Source organism: Abrus precatorius, unplaced genomic scaffold, assembly GCF_003935025.1.
Source record: "Abrus precatorius isolate BTA unplaced genomic scaffold, Abrus_2018 Scaffold7, whole genome shotgun sequence".
NCBI lineage: Eukaryota > Viridiplantae > Streptophyta > Magnoliopsida > Fabales > Fabaceae > Abrus > Abrus precatorius.
In genome coordinates, this window is record NW_020874417.1 from 28430204 (window position 1) to 28448409 (window position 18206).

Genomic DNA, 18206 nt, shown 5'->3' on the forward strand with positions numbered 1-18206 from the left:
TGTGCTGCCTTCATTTTATCGTTTAACGTCATATTATATGATGCAACATATTATACTAATCCAAGTTGTCCCGCGATAAGATTTCATGTGGGTGCTTTGTAAGGTTAGATTGTACCAGTAATGTAGTGATCAATGTGGGAAATTTCTCAAGTTAATCCCATAACAACCTTAGTAGGAAGATCGTTTGCTAGAAAATGCTACTACACATTCCGCGTAGGTTTATTTGAGATTATTCTTTCTTTTTTTTGTCATTATTCTTCTGGTTTATATAGGTGCATTTGGGATGACTTGTTTAACGTTTTCTTTTGTATTTGCAAGCTGGTTTATATCTTGATTTGGTGTGAAATAAAAACCTGCAAATGCTTTGCGAATTTATTACGACTTTTCCATGGACTGAAAACGAAATAACTTTTCCATGTCATAACAAATATTGTCCAAGAAACCAAAAGAATAAAAATGAAACAATGAATTGTATGTAAATATGTAAATACATAAAAGACTTTGCAGTCACTTTAATGAAGGTCTATTCAATATTAATTTAGATTAGATTTATTTATAGTGCCTATTATAATATCCATAAACTTAAGAAAATACTCTTTAAATTAATAGTTATAATTTTTTTTTAATATTTTGGAGAATAAAAGACATTTTTTTCAAGTAAATTGTTAACCTTTATTATCTATTATACATATTTAATTTAAAATTAATCATGATAATTTTATATATGAGAGAACATATAATGTTCTCTTAATTTATAAGACACCAAAAATTACTTCAATTTAGAACTAAATTGATGTACCATCACTTGAAAGGAACTACCAGTGCATCTAATTATAAAATTGCATAACAACCTTTGCTTTTTTACCTGGTCCATTAAGTTGACACTACTATGCAGGTTAATTTATATAAAAAAAAAAAAAAACTTCAATAGATGATTAAAATTCAAGCAGCTTCATATATATATAACATTTGAATTCAAGCTTGTAAACTAGCTTGGACTTCAATACTCTAAACATTCAATATAGAGACTGGAAAGGAGAAACAAAAGATCCCACTACTGGATTCTTACAATGATTTGTACTGCTCAATAAGATGAGACGCATGGAGACGAGATGTAGGGGTCATGGTGCAACCTAGTTTTTTCAAATAAGAAATCTGCAAGAACAATTGATACGTGTCAACCCCAAGACAGATTCACATGCCTAACAATAACACCCCCCCCCCCTCTTTCTCAGAAATAAAAGGCACAACACACCCATCTCTTTACTCTCATTATCAAGAAATAAAAAAAAAAGCTTAAGTTTCATTTCAATTCTATTTTTTACGAAAATTGAAGCATAGATCATTAGCAATGCTAAACTTGTTTATAAAGGAAAAAAAATATGAGATGGAGACTTTCTATAAATGAGGCACCGACACCATCAAGTAGTAATTGGTAAAAATTGGAATGGAACTATCATTTCTTTCCTTGGAAAAGTGGCAATCTTTATCACTAGGATGGCATCTATCATTATGTATGGGAAAAAAAGCAAGACAAACAACAAAAAGAGAATAGGGTAAAATTAAGATACACATTAAACTATTCAATCCTAATCATAAAGCTTATTACTACAAAATCAATCAAATAAATTTGAACATATAGATCAAGATCTTTATAAGAATAAATGGTAGGTCGCATTGAGCTAACCTAGTAGATGGTAAAAATATATACATGCACAATGCAAACAAAATAATTCATTCATATAGAATTTCATTGAAAAAATGTTTTCAACAGAGTAAATGAAACTCATTACAACAGGAATGTAGGAAGCAAGTTTAAACAATAACCGTGATGTTTGCATAATTTCTGTATTTCTATGTTATTTCCTTAGGTGAAATAACTACACATCTTAATTACTATTAACCATATACCGCAAGACATGATTTAGCCAAAAATATTAAAATGAAAGGGTTAACATGTCCATTCACCATTAATTGTTACCTGCTTGACAGTTGGTGTTGCAGAACCCATTGCATTCTCAATCCTTAATTTTAGGAAATGTTCCTGAAAAGTGAAAAGACATACTGTCAAACCTCACATTCAATATCAGAAACAATCATGAAAATTCATGGCTTGCTATGGTAATATAACAACCCCACAAAAATAGTTCTGTCCAAGCCACACAGTACAGAGACTAGATGCATTGGATACAATCCACTCAGCCATTTATATTAATAATTTATCTAGTGTAATTCAAGTGTATGACGCTAAAATCCTACTCTGACCATTCTAATAAGACGATTCTAACATAGTCAGATCCTAAGCCTACTAATCAGCTTCATATAAATAAAAACACTTTTTTGCAAAGAAAATAACTTTAAAATATGAGCGCCATTAATTACAAAAGCATTGCTAGAGACACAACAAAATGACACATCCCAAGACAGAACGAAGGCAATGCTGGGAAGATATGATGCAAATATTTGTTGGTGCATAACCAGGCATAGCATAGGCCAATCCAAATTCATAATATATATATATATATATATATATTAGCAGCTTCAAACATCAAGAATAACCTCAAGCTTGAATTTAAAAGACATAAAGCATGAAAAAAAAAAATTTGAACATTAACATATATCTAACTCATAGTAGTTGAAAATGGCTTGAATCAGCTAGAACAATAGTTTGCAGGCAGAAGAGAACATAGCAAACTACACAACTAAGGAGCCAGACAAGTACAAACAAGGCCATGAAAAAGCAGGGCTAAACAAAGTCAAACAAGGCAAACAAAACCAAAGCACAACAAAACTATATTAACCATTGCATTGCAAGAATAAAAGCCAGACAGCCCTCATAAAGCCAAACATCAGTTGAGAGGGAAACTGGGAAAGTGAACCAAACAAAGGAAAGAGAAGAGAAACCCATGGAATAAGCTAATTCTGGACAGACAGAAAAAAAGCCAAGCAATTTGTTAAGAGGTTTAATAAAATCATTCATGTGTTTTCACCCAGCAACTTAAGCTTTTGGGAGAGTTGTTTTGGACATGGTATTAGAGCCTCCTTAATCAAGTTCTTATAAGTTTGAACCTTGCACCCCTGTTCTTCTAAAGGAAAAATTGAATTTCAGCATATAGTAAAAATGGGCCAAGGAATTGTTTAGCCCAAAGGGTTGTTGCATGAAAGGGTGTGTTAAGAGATGTAACAAAATCATTCATGTGTCTTTGACCACTAGCCTAAGCTTTGGGAAAAGATGGTTCTTGACAGATATTATATGTAGGAACTAGGAAGAAGAGCCAAACAAACCTACCTAGCAACAAGGGGGGAAAATAAGTCAAACAGAGCCAGGAGCAAAGTGTTTGAAAGAACTCAATCAAAATATATATTTAAAAAAAGTTTTTATTAACAAAGCCTTTCTGTGGATCTGTTTCAATGAAATACAAGATCAAAGATAAGAATGAAGATACAAAAATAGTGAAAAAAAACCATCCCCCCTGTTCCAGGTATTCGAGAGACTTGGGCTCTCTAACTACCTAAGGCTTGGAACAGCCCCAAAACTTGAGGTGAGGCAATTTGTTGTAGTCTGCCCCACACTGGCATGTGAAGGACTGGTCACTAGAGAATGGCTGAGTATTTAAGGCCCAAAGGGGCTTATAATTTCCAACAAGAAATCATGTCTTGAAAATCAGCACCATCTGATTCCAGTGGTGTGGTCAATTTGTTGAGTAAATCCCGAGAAGGTGAGGCTAACAAAGTAAATCTATATTCAGGGAACTTGACAATTAAAACAATGACACAATTAGGTCAAGCTGGATGGTATCTCTTTGATACATTAATGAAATTATTGGAATTTGATGGAAAAGGAAGAAAAAATAGACTTTGAATAATATGAGATGATGTAAAACAAATTATTCACATCTATTTATACTAATAATCTAGATCATGTACTAGTACGTACAAAACAAAAAAGGATGCTAATATTCTAATATATCTCATAAAGATCCAAAGAAAAACTAGTGAAAAAAAGCAAACCTGTTTTTCCCTCATAAGATGAGCACGTTTATCAGCAGGAATTTGTTCCCATCTCAAAATCTAGAAAAAAATAAATCAGATTCAAACAGGATAAAATAGAAGTTCAAATTCTTTGAAAGATATCAGTATACTAGAAATGAAACCACATTTAGTTTAAGGAACATGCAAAGGCACTTACATATAGAGCATACTGAAATGCTTCGTCACATCTTAAGCAAGATTTTAGTGTAGTCAACAAATCCTGAAATTGCAATTAGAAATCAGGATTAAAACAGTTAGTTACAAGATATCCACAACATAGACAGTTGTTTCATAAGAGATGGCATAAGATGCAGTACAATAATACGAACAATGTTTGGTAGACTACTGTCAGTAAAGATGATTGCTTGTCTGGTAAGATGAAGAAAGAAAAATATTGTTGCTAGAAGATACTTGAGAAAGAATATGTAATTATCATTTGGGGCCAAAACCTTATCATTGTTATCTTAAATACCTCTTGATATCATTCTGTATCCAATGCATTTAAATATTGGAAATATTCAACAAAATCGGAACAATAATTTAAGTATATAGTAAGTGACAAAAATTGTATCCAAAAGGAGAATTCCATATGACTCAGTTTGTCGATATGAACTAAAATATAAATATACAAGAGAATGATAAAGGCATAAAACAGGAAGCTAAGAGAAGTATAGATATTCCTGGACCTTGTTCTTGTTTTTCTTCTGCCTAAGGCGTTCATCAATTACAAAACCAACCTGTATATCCAATTAGAAAAAAAATTTAGTTACCAAATAAGCAAACTCAAATATATTCATGCTCTGCAACCTAAATAAATATTTTAAAAAAGACTTCTAAAATTTGATAGTGCATTATATCTGCAAAATGCTTTACCCACCAATCTCCACTTAAGAGAGCACTTAACAGCATTTCAAGCACTATTTCCATTAAATCAACATTGAGAGACTTGATCAACTCCCTCAGTTTGTAATTCCCAACATTAAGAAACCCCACAGACATCCAGTTTGTAGTTATTGATGTTCCAGCACTTCTGTTTTAAAGGTATGAGGTCCTTCTTGGGATAAAATGCATTACTTTCCATTGCATTTCATTATAGATGGATTTTTGTGAAGGGACTTTGTCAGATATGCAAAGGAACTAAAGACCCCTCTCATATCAGATGACCATTTAAAAGTCACGACTTTTTAAAAAGATCGTATAATTTTTATGTTTTAAGTAAGATCTATTGAACTAAAGGTTAATATTTACTCCTCTCACTTGATATGTCTGCATGTTGAAGTTATGGGATTTTAGATAGAGGGAGTGAATACAGAGAAAGATTCACTGACTAATGTTCTGATGTATTACAACGATATGTACAAGTGATGAAAAAATCTAATGCACTCACCCCTATTTATGCTAATAATTCTAATTAAATAAGAAAACAATTCATAAGATATTAGGAAATATGGAAACAAGAAAATAGAAAAACTAGTCCTAAGAAATAACCTCTAAGATAACTTAAAATATTCTAGGTTACAATCTAGATATTATTGGATATTCTAAATAATTCTAAGATATAAGATTGATATTGTGAGATATTCCAACACTACACTCAGTCACTCACACACACGTACATCCAGCTGTATAGTCACCTTATCAAGCAACCTCTTTGGATCTTGAAATGCTTTCTTTTTGGCCCATTGATGGAATAAATGTGAAACAACAGATCTGTCCTCAACGCTAAATCTGCAAATAAACTATATGTAATGATTAAAATTAATGTTTCTAGACAAATTACAGCTTGGACCAGTGTCAAATAATAGTAATATAATTGTCAAAATAAAGAGAAACCTTCTTAAGAAATTACTGCCATTGTTTGCCTCAAATTCTGCAAGCTCATTGGAAGCCTCACTAGAACTATCACCGATTATGTCATTAGGCATAGGGACTGTATCTGCTTCAGATTGTTGCTCTTTTATCAACATGTCAGTGGTACAATGGGCAGTTTCCTTTTGAAGAGATTCTTTCTTTATATGTAGTTCTTGTGAATTTATTTCACCCTACACAAATATTTACTATTCACTAAACTTATAAACAGTTGAATATAAATTTTACATTAGCAGAAGATACAAGCTAGTAAGAAGATGTGGCATTAGGTTAAGAAACACAAAAGGTACAGTGTTTTTTATATATGGTTGCCAAGTAAGTATATACATCATCCAGCAATAAAATTCCAGCTAGAGGCTCTTGCTCTCTTTAGTTATGAAACTCTAATCAAAATTATCACATATAGATAGAATTTTGAGGAAAATAAAAAGAGAAAATATTCCAAACATAAAACAGTTGACCATTGTAAATAACTTTGTTAGCAACGCATAGCGCCATATGAAATCCCTAATAGTTAGGGAGTGTAAATTAAAGATTGTTTGCATCTCTTCACAAGTATAAGTGAGAGGTTGCTACGAGTGTTTCTGTTTCTCTCAAGCAGTTTTGAAATTCTAGTTAGCATATTCTAAATCTGGTTAGTTTTCTCCTCAATCATGATCAACTCCAACCTGGTAACGCTTCAGTCTCCAGTCCAATCAGAAAACTTAGGTGACTGGTCAACTCACAAAGCTCTGGCTAACTTTTCCCCAGAAGTCCATCACCAGTGGCCTGAGCATGTGCAGTTATGCACCACTATAAAGTGCCATTCTTCTCAGTGCATGATGTCCATGCACTTCCCTGGATGAAATAAGTCCATTGAGTGAAAACATGGGGCAGATGTTCAGAATTGGTATGACTTTGATTTTCTCTTTGCTTTATATAGAGTTGGAATATTGAATAAAAATTACGGCTATTCTATTTTGTTTGGGCAAATGTTATTAAAATGTATTATTTTTTAAGTTTATAAGTCAAGTTTGAGAGTTGAGGTTACTCCTCATCAACAAGTCTACTTAAACTCATGTTTGACAATTATGGACAAGTCCAAATATTTGATATTGTTGATAAATGTAGTATAGCCCAGGATATACAGAATTAAGAGATAATTAAAGGTAACAAGTAACAACTATTACTCCATTAGAAAGAATAAAATTTTTAAACAAATATTATATTATGGTTGTGATAATGACAATAGTATATATAAAGGCATCACGACATACCTGAACCTCTATAAGATGATGAGGGATTTCTTTCAGAAATCGTGAAGGTTGAAGCATCTAGAAATGCACAAAATTAGCAAAATCCAACAAGTGAAAAAAAGAGTTGAAACTTGAAAGTTATGCTAGACAAACCTGCCAGTTTGAGTCCATCATAACATAGAGAATAAAGAGCTTCTCCCGGGCACGAGTCATTGCAACATACAATAAACGTCTTTCTTCCTTAAAACCATATAAGAATTAGAGTCATAATTAACTTAAAAAATTCAACCAATGTCAAACGAAGATATGAATAACTCATCCAACTATAAAACAATAATAATGTACCTCAACCAAGGCTGCAGAGTCCTTTACAGTACCTTTAAAATCATGTAATAGAGGGATCTCAGATTCATTTGCCTATTGTGATATATCAAAACACCAGTCAAGGAAAAAAAGTCAAAAAACGAAAAAAGGTAATCAACAACTTCTGTAATAACTCACAGAACAAACCAAGGAACTATGATCCCCGAACAAGGTTGTCAAGTATCACAAGTCAAATCAAAATAAAGATGAACATTGTTAAATTTGTGATACAAAATTTAAATAATTTCACTCGGTGACTTCTATTGAACAGTTGCATGGTCATGTTGCAGATAACCAGGTGTAAATGTCAGTAAAAAAATTGTCAAAGGATCACAAACAATTATTAACTTTTGAACAAGTTTTTTCAATAACATTAAAAAACATACAGAACAAAGCAAGAAATTACTATTCATGATTAAGGTAATGACATGTGACGATTTAGATATTCACAATAAGGATGTGTTCGTCCACTATGTGAACAGCAAGACATCAGTAATTGTGAAACTCAATCTTCATTTAATTTCTTAAAAAAGAGCATAAGTTGAAACACCGACCAAACTATACTAAAACTGGACTTCTAATAACCAGTGGAATGGTCATTTTGCATTTTAATCAGGTAAAAATGTTAGATGTCAAATCTGAGGATAGCATTAGTAAATGGGTATAAACATCTGAATATCTGTTTTTGAGAAACATACAACATCACATATTCATCTACTTGCTTTTGAGCTTGTCAAAGAGCAATCACGTACCTTAACTATGAACACAACATCCCACTCTAAACCTTTAGCCTACAGGTCATAGAAATTTAAACTTGCATCATTGTTGAGCTAAACTCCATTAGATACAAATCAAATGAGATAGGCACCTGATGAATGGTAGTTAATGTCACAGAATTTTCATTGTCCTTTCTCCGAGAACGAAAATTTTCTTTCTCACGTTCAAATAAATAATCAACAAATGCTTTTAGAACAAAAATGCAGCCTTGATCTTCTGATATCTCCCTTTCCCCTTTTACCTCAACAAATTTAGTGGATAGAAACTCAGAGACATCATCTAACAGGTACTGACGAACCTGAAGAAAGGTGCAATCCAAGCCATGGGTGAACAAAGTCTAGGTAAAAATGAATTCAAAATGAAAATCAAAAGAATCTGAAGTTACATTTAAAATAATATCTTCCTTCAAATATTTACGCCATCATGGTTTGGTCTAATTAGAGAACTCTTAGCCTCATCAAATCAAAGGATGATAAGAGCAAAGAATGAAAAAGGTGGCTAGAGAAACAAAACTGGAGGACACAAAAGCCAAAAGAAAACACAAATGCTAATGATACCTTTGTAAGTGAAAAACGATGAAAAATTTTGGGTTTCTCAGCCATTAACTGATACAATGTAAAAAAAGAAAAAAGGATCCAAGAGAGAGAGGCCTTGCTGTTGTGAATGCAACTATACCCATTATTATTCATAGTAACGAAAAGGGCTGTGTAACTTAGTAGAGTAAGTGTGTAATGCCAGAGTACAACCAATATTAAAAGTACAAGAGCACATACCTATACAATAATTACTATTAATTACAGACTACACCTGAAGTTTTCAACATATACATTAACATTACAAACACAAGAAACATTTTTTTCCAAACACAACATTCACAGATAGCAACTTAAGTTTCTCTTGCATAAAAAACTTACAGATCGGATGTCGTAGTCTTCATTCAGCAATGTCCCTCCATCAACATCAATGATTGCCCGTTGTTCAAGAAGGTATTTCTAAAAGCAATAGTTCACAGAAAATATTTAAATAGAAATTGAAGAATCATGACATTGTATTTGTATGGAATATTTTCATAAAAGAGTTGAGTTTATTTCAAAATTCATGAAAAATTATATGTCAAAATTAAAATAATACATCTTTGCATTTATCAATAAAAGACGCAAAATATTGATAAACAAAGAGTCGGATCATGCATGAACACAATTGTATGATTGATGCACACACCCACAAGAATTTCAAGGAGCTAAAAATTATAAATAAAACAACAAAAGCCAAATCCCACTAGGTGAGCTATAAATACAAATATATAGTTAAAAAATAAACAAAAAATCAGTTCAAGCAACTGCCAACAGCCACCTGAAAGCTGATTGTATCATTTTAAGAAAATACGATAACCCACGGACTATACTGTACTAGAGAAAGAGTTCCATTAAAAGGAATGACAAACCTCGGGTATCATGTTTGCCACACAAGTTATGATAGCTGAGATTGATTTTTCCTGACATAAAAAAATATGGCATACATTTCAGGTGAAAGGAGTCAATCAGTAGCATTGAATCTTACAAGAATGGTCAGGATTCAAAAAGTAAGTCATGTTGTATTTCTTTTAGGGGAACATGATTATTAAGAGGAGAGAAATAAACATGGGGATAAAGCATCCTCTTTTACAAAGTTCAAAAGAAAAACAACAACGACAAGGAAGAAAGGTATGACACCAACAACAATCCCACACTACTAAATTGGCTACATGGACCAAAAGATACCAGAGAGCTTTATTAGTAAAACCATTCACATAAATTCTTCTTTAATGGTTTCAACTAAGGTCGACTTAGGTCTTCCACTACCTGTTTTAAAAAAAAATTGCCATTTGATCTTCTTTTCTCAGTGGAGCCCTGCTCAAACAAATCACATATCTACAAGAGATAATTTGTCTAAAATGAAAAATTACCAAACAACACCATAAGCCAACAAGACAATTCTTTCCCAAAGTGATGGTGAAAATAAAACATTACACAGAAGATTCTAAAACATATGTCCATTCATATCATACTAAGCAAAACACTAAGAACACTCCACAATACCATAAGCAAAAGATTTGCCTCTTAATTTCTCCTGAAATCCCCAAAAAGGTCAAATGACTTTGAAATCATCAGACTCATTTCAGTCATGTGACTTTCAATAAAAGTTTTTAATACAAATCATTGATGCAAGACCAGATGCTCAATATTTGCACCTATCTCCTATATTAAATACTCCTCTAATTCAATGTTCCCCATACATATCTACGATAGAAAGATCAAATATCACCAAAATATATTTCTTAGCATTCAGCATTCACCAACAAAAATGATTCAATAATTATTTCAAATATAAATTACATCAGCCATTGAAGTGTAAAGAAAGCACTTACCCTTTTAACAAGTTTTGATATCATTTCTAGTGTCATTAAAACCTTCCTTCCATGGGTAAGCTCACTCCTACAACCAATAACAGCTATTGAAGTCATCATATCAATTAGTTTATAAGACTAAATACAACAGAACAAGAATACGGAAAAGACATGTCTATGTACTGGCTTCATAAACATGCTTCACAAAGGAAATTATCCTCACAGATGCTGCAAGAAACAAACCATATTAAGTCAAGGGATAAGCACAAAAACAAGAAATATGCCCTAAATAAAAAAGCAACCCAAAATTGAGAAGAAATATTGCTCACATGAATATTTCCATAATATCGATATTTTGGAGGGACAAGTATACTACTATTTTTTTAAAAGTCAAATAAAAGCAGGTTGAAAAAAACTAATTGTCTTTAAAAGAAATGAACATTCTAGAAAATCAGATGCATCATGCATTTTCTTGCAGAGAAACTGAACAAAGTATTATTTTTTTTCAAATACTTTATATGACATGATAAAACTCAGGGAAGAATCTTTTACCAAACCTTTTAAAGGTACCAGAAATCTTTGCACTAAAGATGTCACAAGCAGCTGATAAGAAACTGCATTTTCTAATAGTTGATATTTTGTTGATATGGTCAATTATCTGCAAAGGGATGAAATGTGTATGCTGAAACAATATCTAAGAACTAAAGAAAATATAGAAAGCAATCATGGAGTCCTCCACCAGTCATGTATTTTCAAGCTGAAAATTTTTATAAAACATGTACCCTTGTTTTCTTATCTTTCTCCAAAGGTAGTAAAGCCTTGAAAACTCGATTATATGAGCCATCATCACAACCAGGCAGTGCTGTTCGGAGCATGGCGATGATAGTTCTGACTATCTATTACAAGAAAGCACAAGTAACTTATGCATATATTCAATGGGAAAGATACAACCATTCACAACTCAGATAGTTAAAAGATTATAAACGAAAGTTTCAAGGGCTTGTGAACTCTAACAATCAACTAACAGATATCTTTGTAACTTAATTCAGTAATACATTTATTTCTCTGTTAATATATACATGCAGCTGAAAAGGAATTACTTGGAAATAAATAGAGGGGAGACAAGAAAAAAAAAACTAGCAGATTAGGAACACAATGAAAGCAGATTGACATATGCAATTAGCCTAACACAAAATTAACACCAAAGGAGCAAAGAGTACAGTATTGTATGCAGTAAAAGGAATTACATGGATATAAAATCTCAATGTTTACAATAGTCATAAAACAGGTAAGGACCAACCTAATACAAAACTTCAAGCTGTTAGGGGAGACCATAAAATACAAGGAATAATTTATATTTTAACAATAGCCGATTAGAAATTGTTAGAAATAAATACACTTTTATCTTAATTGAAAAGATTACCTTTCTCCTGTAAAAAGCCACACCATGAATGTTAAATGGTATTTTCCTATCACGGAAAGCCATTTGGAAGGCTTTCCCCGATATCTGAAACAAGAAGGGAGTAATAAAATTCATTCAGTCAAATATATGGCAATCACTTTTGTACATATACATAGTTACAATTGCAAGAAATATCACCTGCCTACGGTAGAGAATTGCAATATTGCCATAACTGTTAGCTGATGAATTATTTGAGGAAATCTCTAAGATCTTGTCAACAATAAATGCACATTGTGCATCCTCACTGTGACACTCCTTTATAACTATCTGCAGATTATTAACAAAGTTATTTTAGCTATATAAATAAGAAAATTCACAATTCAACGCATATTTCAGAAGAGTACACAGCAAGAACCTTGGATCCAGAAGTGTTGTCAGTTAGAACATTCTTCAGCTGACATCGCTTGGAATTATTTTGAATAAGAGAAGATGCAGCCTCAACAATGCAACGTGTTGATCGATAGTTTTTGTTAAGCCTAATCTGAACCAAAAAAGTTATGCAAGTATCCAAATGAAGATAAATATATATATATATATATATATATATATATAGAAGCAAACTTCTATCTCTAATCTTCAATTGCAAAATTGAATCACAATTTTGACTTTAATTTAAAATAATTTTGTCCACTTTTTCATATTTCTCTCTCTCTTTAATTACAAAATATATTATTTAATTATCATACATTTAAATAAATATATTTATATAATATTAAATTATAATTAAAAATTGAATATTGAATATAAAATGATAAAATATTTATTTATGATATAATAATTAAAATTTTTACCACAATATAAAAATATTTTATTAAATTAATAATTAAAATATCTTATTATATATTTCTTTAAACATAATAAATTAATTTTTATCCAAGAGAAAAGATAATCCTTTAAATAATTTAAATATATATTTCATTCTTCTTTTGTATCTTCTTTCCTATTCCATCAACTCTAGATTTTTGTGTTCTTCCACCTATGGAGGAATAGTTTTATTATCTAATTCAAGGATCAAAAAAGCACAACATTCTTAAGAATGGTTTGCAACGTTTGTTCTCAATTTGAATTTTCTATTTTTTTCTCTAATCTATTTAATTTCATGAACTAATGGTATTTGTTCTAACTTTACTTCAGAAGTGATTGATTCATTATTATTTGGTTAAAGTGTATGAGTCAATTTTAAAAAATTAGAGTTAATTAAGTGGTATAACAAAATTAACACGTTTTGATTGAATTCTAGAAATTTTCTGAATTTTTATTGATATTGTATTAATCAAATACATAAAGGTTTTCATGTGATCTTTTGGTTTGGATTGAAGTTTCATTCAAATTTTTAAAGCCACCAAATTAGAATATTATTAATTTTGGATTCAATGATTGAGTGTTATTGTTTTCTTCTTGATTATTGAATTAGATATTTTCATTAATTAATTAGTGTAATTGTTTTAAGAATTAAATATTAAATGATTTATGAATATAATATTGTTATAAACCATTATAAATTTTTTTACACTATTAACCAATTAGAATATATAACATACATAAATTTTAAAGTAATTATTCTGAAAATTAATATTTTCACTAATAAGATAATCTGTGATTAGATAATAATATGAAATTATATTATCATGTCAATAAATTTTAATTAAATTATAATTTATTAATAGAAGATATATTTTGAAAGTTAATTAATAATAAAATTTATATTTCTTTTAATAAATTTATTATTATATATTATAAATGACATTAATTTTTTTTAACCCGAGCATAGTGCGATAATTAAATTATGTAGCATAAAACTTCGTCAGTCAAGAACAAGAGATACCTCTTTGTAGTTTGGAAAATCATTGCGAAAGGAGATAAATCCAGAAATATCAGCTCCGTTGAAACTGTAAATGGACTGCAAGGAAAATAAGACAGGAGACCAGTGATTACAAGGATGATCTTTTAAATGCAGAAAGAGAAAACAATACAAATATCCAACCACAGATTTATCATAATTTAGGAATTAAGAAGAAAGTACTCATACCTGATCATCATCACCAACAATTGTTATTTTTTTATGAGATGCAAGAATCCTTAAAAGCTTGTATTGCATGGCACTAGTATCTTGGAACTCATCTATAACAATAGCTTTCCAAGAATCCTGACATTCTTTGAAAACTTATTCACAGTTTAAACAAACATATGTTAGCCCAACTAACTGTAACAATGGAAGATTTAACTGTATCTTTCAGAAAATTCATACCATCAGGAAAATCAATGAGCAGTTTCACAGAACAGCTGATCAAGTCATGATAATCCAGAGCATGACAAGATTCTAATATGTTGTTGTAATTCTCAAGAATTTCAGCCTGATTACAATCCAGAAAAAGAGTCAGAAGTCCAAAAGCAGAACAAGGATTTCTGTCAGTATGTGCATGCACATGTGGAAAAGCCCTGTATCAGCTTACCCCTATTTCATTGCCCATTTCACGATATTCTGCAGACATTTTTCCTGAAGCTTTGGCCTGAAATGGTGTACAGTTATTGCATTTCAGGTTGAAAATTAACTTTGAAACATAAGTAAATAGAAGCAAGAATTGAAGGATCCTTATCAGGCATTATAAGCGACAAAGATTAATGTAGCTTTTAAGAAATGCACAGTTATACCATAGAAACTCCCAAATAGAACAGCTCAACTTTCCAGCACTTAAACTGGATGAACGACAAATTATCTCAGGTAAAGATGAAAGAATTGTTAAGGCTTTGTGATATTACCAAGACTTTATTTTATTGTAAAAAATTGGTTAAAATATATATTTGGGTAAGTTCCTGAATAATAATTGATTTTTCCAAAAATCTACCTTGCTATTAAGTCACAATATAGAATCAAATAGTTAATAACAAATGTTTCTCAAATTATGCATAACTAGTCAAAGAAACATGAGGACAGGAAGCATCTTGGGCTTGTCAAATATAAAATTATTATGCGCTTTCAACCTGAGCAATTTTATAAGAATTGAGGGAGGTTAATGTAGTTTTTGCAAAGTAAGTATTTTAAAAAGAAGTTAATAAACCATATACCTGAGTGACAAACTTTTGCCATTTCTTTGCCTTATCCTTGAACTGTTTAGGGTTCTTTAGATCATTGGACAATTCACCAATCAATAATGCATCATCTTTATGCCTACTCTTTCCATTTTCTAATAATCGGATGGCCTCAATAATTGCATTTCGCTGCTGTCCTTGTCCATATATTAAGAATTCAGATGTACGACCAAGCCTGCAAATAGTTTCAATATTATTCAAAAATTATTCTAGAAACATGAGTTAACAGGTTTTGAACATAACAGATAGCTCACTAAAATTAAGACATGTAATATATGCATGCATTGTGGTCAAGTACTAGGCAATATGGCTTTAAAAACAGAAGTGGAATACCATTTTTTTAGCACATGTTAAGTTTATCTTAAATATTGTTCTTGTATTTCTTTCTCTTTTTTCACTAAGACAGCTTCCTTTAAGACTTGACATGGCTTCCCAATATTAAGCATCCACTACTTGATCCAAATTTTGAAAATTATTTTCACTTCAATGCATGTGAATGAATGAACTAATGAGATGAAAAGTTTAGCAGTATTACAGAGTCAAAGCCATTATTTCTACATAATTGAGGAAAGAATGTACTGTTGTCGGGAAATATGTTTAAGAAATACAAATTAAAATGTATTTAGTGAAGAAGTTTTTTATTCTTTATCAACAAAATATATTTGGCATGTATCCTTAATGCAAATGGGTTATCAGGTCCTGAATTCATTGATGGGTTATGAAATATGACAAAAGCCACAGTTAGCATTCAAAATTCAAATAGCAAGGAAATCAGCTACAACTCTACAACTTTAGTACCTAAAATACAAAACAAAGCAGCACACTAGTTGTGTCTCAGAAGTGGTAACTAAAGCAAAATTAAGGAGAAAATCTCCATCAAATTCAGAGCTACATACTTTTCTCCATGTGAACGACACAGTTGCAAGGAAAATGAATGAAATGTACTGATAGTAAGTTCTTTAGCTGTTGCTTTCCCAGCTATAGCTCCTATACGTTCTCTCATTTCAGAGGCAGCTGCTGTTGTAAACGTCATTGCAAGAATGTTTGATGGACTAATGCCCTGCTCATATTTAGCAGAAAATGGAAATTATAAATGATAATTTGAGCAACAACAATTAAATATAAAGGGTAAAAATACGAAAGTTCATAAAGATAAGGAAAGATAAACAAGAATCAAATTTAAGTGCAAAGTGTCTATATCTTATGGCACACAAATTTTGCATCACCTCATTGAGCATCATCAATACACGCCCAACCATTGTGGATGTCTGGTATAAATAAATAAAAATACAATTCAGCTCCAATATGAAAATCAAAAACTCAAAGGAAAAAGAAAATATTAACACTCAATAGACCAAGAACGGAAGTTGAAGAAGACCTTTCCACTTCCTGGACCAGCTACAATCATTAAAGGGGTCGAAATATCAGTGCAAGCTGCTTCTCTTTGCCTATCATTTAGGGATTGCATGTACTTTAAATATTCCTCAGGCATGGTGCTATTTTGTAAATTTTGCCTGCTTGTATCCACTTGCTCTTCTTTAGGATCTAACTCAACCCCAGGGCTAAACAGAACACTATTTCCTATGCCTTCACTAACCGAACTACTAGATCTTGAACTCAAATTAACATCACCAACAACACCACTCTCACTTGCAACTTTCTCACAACCGCTATGTTCCAACTGCTGCTCCGCCGCTTTCTCTGCAGATTTCTGCTCACACAAAATGTCAATTTGCTCCAAAACAGACTCATCAAAATCATCATCAAGGAAGCTGATTGTGGAAAAATAATCCAGCTGTTTAAGTTTAGAGTCTTCAGATTCTTTCCTCGGAGTTTCGAAATATGATTGACACATGTTCTCATTCGCAGCGCCGACTAAAGGAGCAGTCACTGTCCTTGCACTTAAACTGCTGTGAGTTGAGTCGCATGATGAACCACACTCGTCCCCTATTGCATTGGGCCTGTTCAACGACACCTCCGCAAGAGGTACTCTCTTCGCAACTGGAACTGAACCAGCATCATTCGTAATCTTAATTCTATCATTTGCAATCTTGATTCTTCATATAGCAACAGGTTATGCAGTTTTGAAAAACGAAATTAATTAGCATGCAAGCATTTTAAAATGTATTGATTGTATTTTTTTTCCTTAAATTTTTAAAAACCTAATTAAACAGATAATCGAATTTGAGAAAATTAAAAAATCGAAAAGAGAAGAAAAAGGGGAGTTACTGGTGCGAATGAGAGATGAAGGAATCAGAAGGCCTTTTTAGAGGAAGAAGGGGCTTTGAAGCGCTGAAATACGCGCTGATTCGGCCACTCTGCTGCTGGTGTGCCATTTCGTTGCCGAAGTGAGTGTTGCTTTGGACGTACATAGGATTCAGGAAGCGCCAAAGTTTTATATTTTGAATAGGTTTTTCTTTTTCTTTTTCTTTTTCTTTTTCTTTTTACAAAAAAAAAAACTTCTTTTAAAATAAAATATATGTAACCGCCTTAAATTTTATCTTATTGTAAATTTATATCACAAATTTTAATGTTATTACCAGACGTAAAAATAAAAAATGAATATATAAAAAGCAAAAAGAAAATATAAGAAACTTGATTTTTTTTTATTGCTTTTGCTATTAAACTTGATTTTTTATTATTTGAATAGAAACACAAATGTTATGTAAAAATATATTTACTTTCAGTGAATCATTAAAAAAATGTTATAATAAAGAGTTAAAATGTAAATATACAGAAAATGTTATAATACAGAGTAAAAATGTATTAAAAAAAATGGTATAATAAAGAGTAAAACTGTAAATATAAACCTACATCCAGGTGTTAAATTTTGAGTAACAAAGCGATTAATTTTTTCAAACAAATATTTACTTAGATTTTTAATATTATTTTTTATTTATAATTTAAACAAAACACAAAAATATTTTTGTATTGTGCCTACCTTCTTTGTTCTCAGTTTGCCTTTTGAAATAAATAAAATGTAAAGTAATAT

General features: G+C 31.2%; 1 protein-coding gene across 1 annotated transcript; it reads right to left on the reverse strand.

Moving 5' to 3' along the window:
* Positions 1–934: 934 nt before the first annotated feature.
* Positions 935–17580, reverse strand: LOC113873156 (ATP-dependent DNA helicase SRS2-like protein At4g25120). The gene is made up of 29 exons (XM_027511159.1): positions 17444–17580; positions 16593–17271; positions 16441–16482; positions 16111–16274; positions 15191–15389; positions 14578–14634; positions 14373–14478; positions 14154–14287; positions 13950–14024; positions 12480–12605; positions 12263–12391; positions 12086–12169; positions 11445–11558; positions 11220–11320; positions 10684–10750; positions 9721–9771; positions 9191–9268; positions 8368–8574; positions 8252–8290; positions 7482–7553; positions 7290–7376; positions 7158–7214; positions 5866–6074; positions 5667–5760; positions 4719–4769; positions 4190–4252; positions 4012–4071; positions 1982–2044; positions 935–1155 (listed from the first exon to the last, which is right to left on the reverse strand). The coding sequence occupies exons 1-29, from the start codon at positions 17548–17550 to the stop codon at positions 1066–1068; spliced, it is 3405 nt and encodes a 1134-aa protein (XP_027366960.1). The 5' UTR covers positions 17551–17580; the 3' UTR covers positions 935–1065.
* Between the last annotated feature and the right edge of the window lie 626 nt (positions 17581–18206).

What these genes read in the sequence shown, in the direction of transcription:
- LOC113873156 (XM_027511159.1), bottom strand. Translation starts at nt 17,550, where the DNA reads ATGGCACACCAGCAGCAGAGTGGCCGAATCAGCGCGTATTTCAGCGCT. An exon ending in TTCATCTCTCATTCGCACCA is followed by an intron (nt 17,272 to 17,443) that starts GTAACTCCCCTT and finishes TGCTATATGAAG; the next exon opens with AATCAAGATTGCAAATGATA. An exon ending in AAATGGGCAATGAAATAGGG is followed by an intron (nt 14,479 to 14,577) that starts GTAAGCTGATAC and finishes GATTGTAATCAG; the next exon opens with GCTGAAATTCTTGAGAATTA.